The sequence below is a fragment of the Megascapheus bottae genome, chromosome 13 (genome assembly GCF_031878675.1).
Source record: "Megascapheus bottae isolate mThoBot1 chromosome 13, mThoBot2.hap1, whole genome shotgun sequence".
In the NCBI taxonomy this organism is placed as follows: Eukaryota; Metazoa; Chordata; class Mammalia; order Rodentia; family Geomyidae; genus Megascapheus; species Megascapheus bottae.
The window spans coordinates 20,237,268-20,250,787 of NC_143521.1; the positions used below are offsets into that span (position 1 = coordinate 20,237,268).

General features: G+C 39.3%; 1 protein-coding gene across 1 annotated transcript in view; it reads right to left on the reverse strand.

Moving 5' to 3' along the window:
• Slc4a4 (solute carrier family 4 member 4) overlaps positions 1-13,520 on the reverse strand; it is a 434,785-nt gene that overhangs the window by 405,631 nt on the left and 15,634 nt on the right. The window contains exon 2 of the mRNA XM_090343451.1: positions 5,273-5,335. Coding sequence (XP_090199577.1) covers positions 5,273-5,286 — 14 coding nt within the window. The 5' untranslated portion in view covers positions 5,287-5,335. The remainder of the gene's footprint in view (positions 1-5,272; positions 5,336-13,520) is intronic.

A 13,520-nucleotide genomic window follows, 5' to 3' on the forward strand; every position in this document is an offset into this window, starting at 1 on the left:
CTCAGGGATAGCACCAGGTCCTGAATTCAAGTACTGGCAAAAATAAAAGTATTAGCGGTGTGGCTCAATAATATATCTCTCTGCCTGGCAAGCATAAAACCTTGAGTTCAAAATTACAGTATCTCTCTCTCTCCCTCCCCCCCCCACACACAAACTAAAATTTAAAATTTGACAAGAGGTATTAAAAGAAGATTTTAATTTTTTTAAGAAAAAAATCAATACTCTTTTGCTGTCCCTTGATTATTCTCATATTGTTATAGTATCTTACCTTGTTATCTGGTATATTGTATTTATATTTATTTGTTTATTTGAAATAGGATAGGGAAGGGGGAAAACAAGATGAGGGGAGAGGGTAGGGGAAAGGAAGTGGGGACAAAAACATGAGAAGAGGTATCAATGTTTGTGAAGTAACACACCTTCTATCTGGCAAATATAATGTAACCCTTCTATTAATTACAAGAAAAAAGAAAAAAACAATAAATTAAAAACCAAGAAAACTGCAATTAATACATTTAAGAAGAATGATAAAGGGGCCGGGAGTTTGGCCTAGTGGTAGAGTTCTTGCCTAGCATGAAGACTTGATTTTTATTCCTTGGTACCACATACATAGAAAAAAGGCAGAAGTGGTGCTGTGGCTCAAGTGATAGAGCTCTAGCCTTGAGAAAGCATAGGACAGTGCTTAGGCCGAGTTCAAGGCCCAGGGCTGACAAAAAAAAAAGGAAAGGAAGGAAGGAAAAGAGGAAGGGAAGAAGGGAGGAAGGGAAGGAGGGAGGGAGGAAGGAAGGAAGAAAGGATACTAGTTTGAAGCCAGCCCAGGAAGGAAGCTGAGTGAGATTCTTATCTCCAATAAACCCTGAAAAAGCTGGAAGTGGGGCTATGGCTCATATGGTAGAGGGCTACCTTTAAGCACAAAGAAGCTCAGTGTCCAGGCCTTGAGTTCAAGCACCAGCACTAGCAAAACAAACAAACAAAAAAACCAACAATAAAAAAAACACTTTTTTTTAAAGTGAAGGAGAAGATGATTGAGAGGGGCTGGGGGAAGGGAAATGAGGACAAAAACTACAAGAAGGGGTATCAATGTGTGAGAAGTAAAGTACCTACAACCTGGCGAATATAACAGTAACCCCTCTATGCATTACCCCAACAATAAAAAATGAAAAAGCTAAGAACAACAATAGTGAAGGAGAAATGAAGATAACACCAAGTAACAAAAGCTGAGGACATTTGTAATCTCTACAACCACCCTATAAGAAGTGCTTCAGAAAAAAAAAACAAAAAACCTCAGCAATTGTGATCCCATCTTCATTTGAAATGTTCATGTTTTACTTGCCAGGGTTTTTTTTCATATATTTTTATTGTAATTAATAGAAGGGTTACATTACATTTGCCAGATGGAAGGCGCATTAATTCACATACATTGATACCCTTTCTCATGTCTTGGTCCCCATTTCCAGCCCCCCCACCCCCACCCTCATCTTGTTTTCCCCCCTTTCCTATCCAATTTCAAATAACCAAATACAAATATATCCAATATATCAGATAACAAAGTGAAATACTGTAACGATATGAGATAACCAAGGGATAGCAAAAGAGATGAGAGATAACATAGTACATTAAGGACAACAATCACTCATTATATGGCTTTTGTTTCTATATTCTAGAGGTCATTTCATTTAGCACCATGCTGTATGGCCTTATGTATCTAGGTTTGCTCTATTGCAAATCTCTGCTAGAAGAGTCCAAGGTTTCTACTGATTATGGCAAATGAGGGAAACCATTGAGCCTATGTTCCTTTGAGTCTGGCTTACTTCACTTAATATGATATGGGGTGATATTGTTCTTTTTGACAGCAGCATAGAATTCCATTGTGTATAAATACCACAACTTGTTGATCCACTCATCAACTGAGGGACATCTAGGTTGGTTCCATATCTTTGCTATGGTAAATAGTGCTGCAATGAACATTGTTGTCCTAGTGGATTTAGTATGTCCTTGTTTCTGGATGGTTGAGTAAATGCCAAGTGGTGGAATTGCTGGGTCATAGGGGAGCTCTATGTGTAGCCTTTTGAGGAACTGCCATACTGCTTTCCATAGTGGTTGAACGAGTTTGCACTCCCACCAGCAGTGTAGTAGTGATCCCTCCTTGCCAGGATTTTTTTTTTTGCATTTTTTTTTTGTCAGTCATGGGGCTTAAACTCTGGGCCTGGGCATACTCCCTAAGCTCTTCAGCTCTAGGCTAGCACTCTACCACCTGAGCCACAGCACCACTTATGGTTTTCTAGTAGTTAATTAGAGGTAAGAGTCTCACAGACTTTCATGCCTGGACTGGTTTTGAACCGTGATCCTCAGATCTCAGTCTCCTGAGCAGCTATGATTATAAGCATGAGCCACTGGCATCTGGCTTGCATTAACTTTAAAAAATATATTATATTAGAGAGACAGGTGCAACCTGTTCCTGTGATGTATTTCTAGAAATGTAGGTCCTACTTCCACTTTATCTTGACAAAATTTAAATCTCTGACTTATTAAACCCATCCTGACTTTCTCAAGTCCACTTCCCAGAGTTCAATCCCTATAGGATAGCAAGGCTTGCCACGCACCAGTGGTTCACAGTTGCAATCCAAGCTACTCGGAAGGCTGAGCTCTGAGGATCACAGTTCAAAGCCAACCTAGGCACAAAAATCCATGAATCTCTTTTCTGTAATTAGCCCCCAGAAAACTGGAAGTGGCACTGTGACTCAAAGTGGAAGAGGGACAGCGCCTAAGCCCACAATTCAAGCCTCATGACCAACGCCCCCGCCAAAAAAAAAATCAAGGCTCACTATTTCATCCCTGTTTCTTTACTCTTCAGTTTTTCACAGCTTCACACACATTGCTCTCCTCTTACTGAGCATTTCCACCTCCAGGTCTCAGCCTGCATATTGCTTCCAGAAAGACCTTCTCCGACCTCTAAATTACAGTAGGTGCCCCCCACTGTGTTCATTTATCGAATCCCACATCCTCTTTTCTTTTCTACCCTCACCATGCATTATTTCAATTACTCATTTAATTTTGTGAAAGTTCTCCACAATGGACTATAAACTCCATGGGGGCACAGCCATATTCATCTTGTTCACTTTTATATAACCAGCCCTAACACAGTAGATCACACTATCAGTGAACCTCAAATACCTCAAATTCCAACAGAAATAACGCAGTCAGTGAGCAATTAAGCAAATAAGCAAAAGGTAACAGATGCAGCGATCACAAAGACCAGCCATTGCTTGAAAGTAGCTAATTAGAAAGTCCAACTTTTTCTTAAATCTGGACTTATCTCTTTTGCTAAATAGCCAAAACTCTCCACACTAACACTATTCATATAATAGGCAAAGAACAGCCTATGTTTTTTTGGCTTGGCTATCCTTGTGCCTCTGAAAATCTTGGCAGATCCTACAGGGCCATCTGGCCTTTAGCATTCCTCCTGAAACAAAAACTCATTTCTGTTCATCTGTGATCAAATGGTCTGCCCATTGATCTTTTTCCACAATGTCCGGTGTTACTTGCTGTTTGCTGGATACTGGACCTCTCCAAAGACTAGTGAAAAATGGCCTCACACACCAGAAGGGAAGAGATTCACATTTTTCGAGTCCCAAAAGCTTATCATAAAGAGGATAGGGCCCTTCTCAACACAGATTTATAGTGCTCTGAAAAGCACTACGGAGACACTAGGCTGATAAGACAGAATATTCATGTGTAAATCTAGCTGTATAAAAATAGCACACAGAGTTTTGTTGGATTTGGATTACACCCAATCTTTAACCTGTTCATTAAAATCTGATGGATATATATATAGCAAAAGTCAGCAAAATCAAGCTGATAAATGTAGAGCATAATTCTAAGGGACTTCATTGAAGACTGTCGGGCTGGGGAGAATCTTTGCTCTGTCCTGGGAAAATGAAGATTCTCACGTGACTTGGACACATACACAGCACAAAAGATTCAACTTCTTGTAATCCCTTAAAAGTGTGAAGTAATAAATTGTGATTCATAATCCCTATTAGCAGATTGTAACTTGTCAGAAAATCCTAGTGCTTTCCCTGACCACATATCCTTACATGCACTAAAGGAGAACTGAGCCTTAGAAAACCAAAGAACCTCACTAGCAAATTAGCATCCTCTATAATACAAAAAAAAAATACTGAAGCTTTAAACTGTTAAAACATGGTAGACCTGGATGCAGACCTCTTTGAAAGCATTTTTTTCTGAATCATAAGCATGAGCCCATGTTTAATATGATGCCAGAGATGGACAAACAATGCTCACTATTTGGAGAAGGAACATAAGTGCCACACTTCACTGTCCAAGATGTTATGGAAAATGAGAGAACTTTTCTGACCCATTTTTTTTCTAGTGTTTCCTCTCATCATCAGTATGAACTATAAGTGCTTAGATCTGGGAAGGATAAAATATGCTGATAATACAATACCTGATACTCTAACTGCAATGTCCAGGGGAAACCCTCTTTCACAATGACCATGCCATCTTGGTACTCAGCTTAATTTGCAGAACCACATCCTCATATTTTTCTCCTAACCAGAATTTCATAAGGGAAATCTATATACCAAATGGCACAGAATGTGTTTTAGATCTTTTCCCCACTGACAGCTCCTGAGACTTTTTTTTAAACCAGTCTGGCTGACAATTTGGTGCCAACACCAACTGCTGGCTAAACCATCTAATCAGCCAGGATGAGGCTTTTTGTTCCGTTGCTTTTGTGATTTTGGTTGTTTTTTTTTTTGTTTTGTATTTTTTTGAACATTTAAAGTTGCCAACAATCCCAAATGGTGTCTCATTATTTCTCTCCAATTTGTTTCTATTTGAAGATATTTTTTAAAATTGTATTTGGACCAAATTTGAATAAGATGCACAAATGACACATCAATATAAAACCAACAAATAGCTGTCTCCCTATAATGATTTCAAAAGAGAAAACTTTAATATGAAGCTCAGAAAGGAAAAATGTATCTCTACACTCTTTTAGTCCTATGTTCAGCAGCAGCAGCACTTGTGTCTACCAGCCACTGGTATCACAAAAAGGACTGTGGGGGTTTAAATTGGTAAGCCTAGACCTATACAGTTTATCAATTCAGACCAAGGTCAGAACATTTGCTTATAGACACAAAAAGCCTCTTCTTCTCCTACCCATTTATGACTTAAATATTTTTAGAGTATAGTCAACATAAAGCTTAAAAGGCAATAATTTTTCCCCACCTATAATGGCTTTCTAACTTACAATAGGTCAAGCATTGGTGCACAGGTTCTGGGCCACAGGAAGTTACAAGACAAGGGTAGGTATCTGTAGAAAAAGAAAGATATCAATCACTTGATGTTCTCAATACAAAATTTTAGTAATACTACAATACTAATAAATAAATTCATCTAACAATGTCATCTTCTTTCCCTCCTTTCAGGTCCTCATCTGACTTCTGCTTCCAGGTTTCTGCTCTGGTATTGTTGATGCCACATGAAGAAATCTCCATCAACTGGCAAAACACTGAAAACTGAAGATTGCTTCCTAGAAAAGTGTGTAACAAATTTCTGCTTTAAAAAGTCTATACAATGCACCTTCTATCTGGTGAATATAATGTAACCCTTCTATTAATTGCAACAAAAAATATATGAAAAAAATCCCCCCCCCCCCAAAAAAAAGTCTATAAATAATACAGGTGCTGATATAATCCTAGCTACTCAGGAGGCTAAGATCTGAGAATCATGGTTCAAAGCCAACCCAGGCAGGAAACTCTCTGAGACTCTTATTTCCAATAAACTACTCAAAAAAGTCACAAGTGGCACTGTGGCTCAGGTGGTACAGTACTAACCTTAAGCAAAAGAAGCTCAGGGACATCATCTGGACCCAGAATTCAAGCCTTAGATTCAGAGGAAAAAAATCTGTAAAAGTATTGACTAACTGGGGTGAGAAGTTTGGCCTAGTGGTAGAGTGCTTGCCTAGCATGCACGAAAACCTGGGTTCGATTCCTCTGTACCACATACATAGAAAAAAGCTGGAAGTGGTGCTGAGGCTCAAGTGGTAGAGCTCTAGCCTTAAGAAAGCCCAAGGACAGTGCTCAGGCCCTGATCTCAAGCCCAGGACTGGCACAAAAAAAATTATTGACTAACTTTCTATATTTAAAATGTATAACTACAAATAACTATTTGTCAAAATAAATTTTTCCTATGAGAAAATATAGAAAGATAGTTTCTTACTGAAATAAAGGAAAAAATGGAATTCAATCAATAATGAGGATTTAAGTTCAGTTAAGGAAAGTTCAGACTTAAATCTAAAAATAAAAATTGTATCCAGAATATTCTTATTCAATAGACTCTCTACTTCCTGTTTGCAAGTTAACTTTTTTCCTTTTAGTAGTAGAGTTTGAACTCAGAGCCTCAAGGTAATTGCTAGAGCTGGCTGGTACTTAACCACTTGAGCCACACAGCCAGCCCTGCTTTTTTCTGGTTAATTGGAGATGGAGTCTAGGCTGCCTTCCAGATCACACAGAGTATCTAGAATTACAGGTGTGAGCCCCTGGCATGTAGCTTTTTTTATATTATCTTGCATCCCTTTATGAAAATCACACCTAATATTGTCTTCTTAGGTAGCTGTCTCTAAGTCCAGTAGTAGCCCTAAAAAATTTAATAATATACAAATGCAATGAACATGTTCATGTTATTCGTATGTTTAAAAGAGTGGAGTCTTTGCACAATATCTGTGGTTTTAGAAAATGACTACATAATTAGTATTAGGAGCCAAACCCTAAAAGGGATAGACAACATTTTCAAAGTCCATGTCCGTATTTCCGGTCCTATGAAAGAAATGGAAACTTCCAAATGCCCACAGAATAGAAAGAATAACTGGCTGAATGTGAGCAGGCCTTGGCCGCAATGCTGACAACACAAAAATTTAGGATTTAACCAACATAGCCCATTCATTCTATTCACAAAATGAATGCATCGCTAGTTAAACATCTTTCCCAGTGTGAACAGACGTTATGAATTCTCCTTGTGTTCAACATCCCTTCTTGACCCCCTTTCTTCTTAATTTCTAGCTAGAATCATCACAGTAACTTCTTTGTCTCAACAGAGTCATTTAAAACCATTCTCTGATCAATGCTAATTGTTTCAGACTTGAAAAGTAAAAGTACCTGAAGAAGTTATACGGTTAGCCCTAGCATTTTTCTAAGACAGGAATAAACTATCTCTTTCAGTAGCACCTGTGTGTGTTTAGCTGACAACTGTTTATAGAGAAAGACATACAAAATAGTTCTGTAAAAACAAAAGTCACTAAAGTCTCTCAGGCCACAAAATCCCTCTATCCCAACTGATAACCTCTTCCTACCTTTATCTATGTAGAATAACATTTATTTGCTAATAAAAACTCTCACTTAGATATAGTTTTAAATAGAATTGAAAAAGCTAAGGGAAGCCTCAGATATGTTAAAAAATATATATACATATAAAAAGAATGTTTTAGCTGGGAGTTTGGCCTAGTGGTAGAGTGCTTGCCTAGCATACACAAAGGCCCAGGTTCGATTCCTCGGTACCACACGCATAGAAAAAAAGCTGGAAGTGGCGCTGAGGCTCAACTGGTAGAGCTCTAGCCTTGAGAAAGTCCAAGGACAGTGCTCAGGCCCTGAGCTCAAGCCCAGGACTGGCAAAAAAAAAAAAAAAAGAAAGAAAGAAAAGGAAAGGAAAAAAGCTACCTGTAAAGAATGTTTTAGCTCTATTTAAATTAGTTTTATAGAATAAAACTATTCTACTTGGCACTGGTGGCTCATACATCTATTCCTAGCTACTAAGGAGGCTGAGATCTGAGAATCACAATTCAAAGCCAGCCTAGGCAGAAAAGTCCAAGAGATACTTATAATTAATCAAGCACCAAAAAAGCCAAAAGTGAAACCATGACTCAAGTGTTAGAATGCTAACCTTGAACAAACTGTTCAGAAACAGCACTCAAGTTCGAATTTGAGGTCCCATACTAGTCCTACTGAAAAAAATTATATATAATAGATTATTAAAATATGTATATTTTATTATAGAATATTCTACATACTTATATTTTGTAATAAATAATCCTATTTTAATAATTTTAATTGTAGAATATTTACCATCCATTCTGGCAAACAGACATGTGCAGTTGCAGCTGAAAGGCAGAAGTAGGTCCCTAAAAAGACTCCACTGAAAAAATAAGGAGTACACCTTTATTACTCAAAAATATTGTGGCAAGATGTTTACCATGGGCCAACCACTGTGCTATAAGCTTTATTTCAATTATTGTATTTAATACTCAAAATAATTCTATAGGATATTGAGGCTTAGGGTTTTTTTTAGAGATTAGAAGAGAATTCTCTCTCTCTCTCCCCGCCCCTCTCTCTCTCTCACACACACACAATGTTACACTCTACTCTCATCCTTAAGTGACCATGTCTTTTATTTCAATTATTAATTTGCTTTCTATAACACTGGAGCTAAGATAAGAATGCTTCTAGAACTGAGTCAGTAATCAGAATCAGGCAAAAGTTCAAAGGATAGAAAAGCATAATCTTGTTACTTATAAGGGAGAAATGAAACATACTTGTGATATAGTCCCAAATATACTTTTTTATTGCAATTAATAGAAGGGTTACATTATTCACCAGATAGAAGGTGCATTATTTAACAATCATTGCTACCCCTTCTCATGTTTTTGTCCCCATTTCCCTCCCCCTTCCCTATCCTATTTTAAATAAACAAATAAACATATATACAATATATCAGATAGCAAGGTAAGATAGTATAACAAGATAACCAAGGGACAACAAAAGAGATGAGAAATAACATAGTCCATTAAGAACAACAATCACAGATCATATGGTTCTTGTTTCTATATCTTGAAGGTCCTTTCATTTAGCCTCATCCTATATGGCCTTATGTATGTAGGTCCAAATATATTCTTTAAAGTAGTAATAAAATGAATTACATTTAGTGTATGAAGATGAACACAACTGAAAAACCTAGAATATGCTGTGTATCAAATAATATCACATATTTATTTTTATCCATAAAATAATGCTAAGATTTGGACTTATATGCATATACAAAATGCATGAAAATACTAATGGGAAGGGAAAACTTACCTCAAGAATGACCTGGGGGAGGGGGAGGTAAGAGGGAAATGGGGGAAAAAAAACATGAGAAGGGGTTATCAATGTTTTTGAAGTAATGCACCTTCTACTTGGTGAATATAATGTAACCCTTCTATTAATTACAATTTAAACAATTTTTTTTGCCAGTCCTGGGCTTGAGCTCAGGGCCTGAGCACTGTCCTTGGACTTTCTTAAGGCTAGAGCTCTACCACTTGAACCTCAGCACCACTTCCGGCTTTTTTCTATGTATGTGGTACTGAGGAATTGAACCTGGGCCTTCGTGCATGAGAGGCAAGCACTCTACCACTAGGTCAAACTCCCAGTCCAGTTTAAACAATTTTTAAAAAGAAATTAAAAAAAGAATAAACTGTAACTTCTAGGAAATTTAGGGATTTTTGATGGGCTAGGAGGAAGTAAACTGAGGACTTCGCCACACACATACACACACACACACACATATTTATTATAATTTATATGGTTATATATTATACATAATGCATAATATAATATATATTATATTAATTTAAAATTCTGAAACAAAGATGGCACAATGTTTACCTTGTGATAGGAGATAATCACATGGTATTTATTTGTCTCTTTAGTGTCCTAGGAAATGAGTTATTTCAGCATAATTTTCTTAACGTTTTATCAAGGTACATAGATAGATGAATCAATAGATAGATAGGATAGGTGACAGACATATACTGTGTACCAAAGGAAAGAAGCCCATGGGAAAAGTGTAGATAGAAGAGTTGCCCGAGTGACATCCATCAAGATACACTAGACTCATAGACTGACCTGTTGAATAGTAAATCCTGTTTACCACTTCATAAAGATAATAAACATACTAAAAATAAGAACAATACCACTATGGTGACCGCTGATGATGGAAGTGACCACTGGCCACTCCACGTGACTGTGGAGCTGCTAGGTGGCTGTTCTTTAACAGATGCTTAGGGAGGAGCAGATCTCAAAGCAATGCTCAGACAGTGTAAGAGAAGGGAGAATGTTAGAGGACAGTGTCCTATAGGTGAGGGGAGCTATTTGTAAACAGTGTCTGGAGTTTAAACTGTAACTTGGCTATAGAGGCAGAGTGTCAGGGCTGGAGCTGGAACAGAGACTCAGATCGATCCGAGTTAAACAGAGTGAGTATATATCACAACCCTTCATCCATTCGGTAGCCATAGAATCTGTTGAGGAAAACTCAGATTACTTGAGACTGCAGATCCTCTTGAGAAAGTGATTAAAGCTTCACATCACCATCCGCATTCGGCTTCCCATATACAGAGTTCTACCTGGTTCACTATAGGAATGCCAAGTAAGCAGAACACAAGGAGAGACAACAGAAAGTGTACTGGCAGGAGTAAGCGGTCTAGAATACGAAGTTCAATGAAAGAACCTAGAGTGGGAGCCAGTGAAGTTAGCAGGTGAGAGCAGAACCCCCGGGGATACATGCGTTCAGTAAGATGTTTGAGCCCAGTGGATAAGAATTCACAGCTGTCTTATGGCTTAGAAACTTCAGGGAAACAAACTTCCCATAGTGCCCAAAGCCAGAAACAAGGGGAGAGAGGGTTGAGGGTGGGGGGGATTGGTGAGCAAAGAGATTCGTTTCTTTATTCTCAAGGGCAAAACTGGTCAATATATTAGCAGGAATCCCAAAGGAGAAGGCGCTGGTAGCTGCCAAGTCCTGGCTTGGTAGTCTCAAAGGCAGCTGCAACAGCAGAGTTCCGATTAGACTGCATTGCTCCATCTGGTCATTCTGGCCACAGGAGCAATTCAGTTTAGCTCTGAAGCAGCTTTCTGTGCTGTAAGAAAATTGTGCTGTAAGACTAACCAGACTTGTTCTCCATTTTCCTGGATTGTCCTGGAATCACAAGACAAAGCAGCATCCTTTCCCTGGCTTTGCAAAAACAGCATTGTTTGAGGAACTTGAGAAGAGCTGCTGCAAAGCAGCTGGGGAGGTAGCGTGTGTGGCAGGCCAGCCTCCACTCAGCCATAGGGTTCAACTTGGCAGCACCAAGCCTTTCTCAGGGATCTGCAACCAGGCTGCATTGTTCCAGTTTGTGCAGCTGTGGCAACTCAGTTTAAGAAGTCCAGTGGTGAGCTCTAGCCCCGGTTCTGCATGGATAGATAAAAGCAATCCATGGAAGAATTTCCACAAACATGTTTGGTGAAGAGCTCCCCAGAGAACTGTAATGGATAGGTGGGATACAGAGCTAGTGAGATGTACTCCCAGGGTGGCAAAAGCTAAGGTATTCAAGTTACAGTAACACGCTGCTGGGAAAAGATGGAGTGTTTACGAAAGACTTCACACTTCAAAGGAATGGACAAACATAGTAACATAAAACAAGTTTGAAGTAGGTTGTTCTTCCCAGTATTTTTGTATCCTTCTATGATAGGGAATCCAAGAGGATATTTAGTTAAAGGAAAAATAGAGGAGCTTAAGGGGGAGGAGAAACTATATACGATGGAATGTATGTACTTGTGCTATGCTGTGACGGTGATACCTTCATTTATTTAAAAAAAATGACAGACAAAATACTTGAGCCTGTTTGGTTGGTTTTTTTCAAGTGGAACTTGGTGATCGTTACGATTATCATCTTCAGCTTCACATTTAAGAGAAGACATCACAGCATCCCCCAAGCTGAGACTTCTGAGCAGAGAAATCCAGATGAGGTGAGGACTTGCTGAGCACACACCATAAAAGAGGCCTCGATTCTCCAACTTCTCCCACTCGTAAACCCATCAGCAAAAATCAGCCCCAATTTACAGATGTTTCAAAGATGACAAAATAATCAGCATTAGAAAAGCAGGACAGGAGGGGAAGCCTTCATAGAATTCTGATGTGATGTCGAGAATAGCCCGGCAACATTGATGTCCTCTGGGAAAGAGGACATCTCTTCCACCTGCCATACACTGAGAAGCAACTTCAGCAACAGGTTTACTGAAAACACAGTTACTCTACTTACCTTGCACTTCACCCATATCAGGAATCATGCTGTCTTTCCTGAGAGCTCCCTCTCTGGATTACAGGGTTCCATCTGTTGACCTCTAGGAGACAGAAGAAGAGTGCACACTGGCCCCGGTGCTGCCTCCTGAAGAGGGCATAGGGGACACATGGGTTGCCTCTACCGTCCTGAATCTTCCAGAGGTGTAAACACATCAGCTTCACAGTGAAGGATCACATGGGGACCAGGAAAGACGCATGCACGCTGCACTCCTGCTGTCAAGGTAACAACTACCTCCCATTCCTGGCAACAGGAGCCTTCCGGGCCTGTCCTCAGAGAAACTAAGGGATTAACCAGCCTTGTCCTGTGGAGAGGTCATTGCTCACTAGAGGGCAGGTCAACAGATTAATCCTGGCCAGAGAGGGATGATGCTGGCAGCACACAGGTCAAACTCCTCATCAGCATTTCTCTGTCCCTACACTTCCCTTCTCCATGCTTCCAATAAGCACTTGGGACTCACAGAGGAGTCTGTCGCCAGATAGTAACATGATCGCCTGTTGGCAGCCTGGCCTCCATGAGAAGTGAGCTGTCCACAGTTGTAGCACTTCCTTTGGATTATTCAAACTCTATTAGCACAGGACGTAAGGACTTAACGATACTAAGAGGCCATCCTGCCTACCAAAGTTTTAAATTTTGAGTAATGAAAAGGGTCACACTGACCAAGGTGTATAATCCTTATGGAATTAAAACATCTTTATAGAACTAGTTATTTGTTTTATTTTTTCATGAGCTAGCACACCTAAAATCCTAACAAAAAAGGCATGTCCGTTCTACATACGTGGGGTGCAAAGACCTCATGCTGTTGCATGTGTTCCATACTGCTTGTGCCTTAGACAAAGAATAAGTTTGAAGTGTGAATGCCAAACAATTCTAAGACTTCAAATGTCTCTCCTTAGGAGAATAAACGATGGGCTACCGAATAACCAGCACTTTTCCTTCTTTGTTGGCTCCTTTGAGATGGCTGTCAACCCCTCACAGACTCTAAAGCTTTGCTTTAAAAATACCCATGGACTTCCAAAGAACCAATGCATGTCACTATCCCACAGTTCAATGTTAAGTCAGGGAGTCAGGCATCAGTGGCTCATGCCTATTCCTAGCTATTCAGGAGGCTGAGACCTGTGAGGTCTCAGTTGAAAACCATTCTGGGAAGAAAAGTCCTTGAGAATTCTATCTCCAAATAACCAGCAAAATGCTAAGCTGGAGATATGGCACAAAGAGTAGAGGGCCAGCTGTTACCAAGGAAGCTGAGCAAGAGCGTAAGTTCTCAAGTCCAAGATACCATATTGGGAAAAACTAAACCACTTTAAGGGCCCTAAACAGTAATGTTTTGTTGTCTTAATGTGCCAGTGATTTT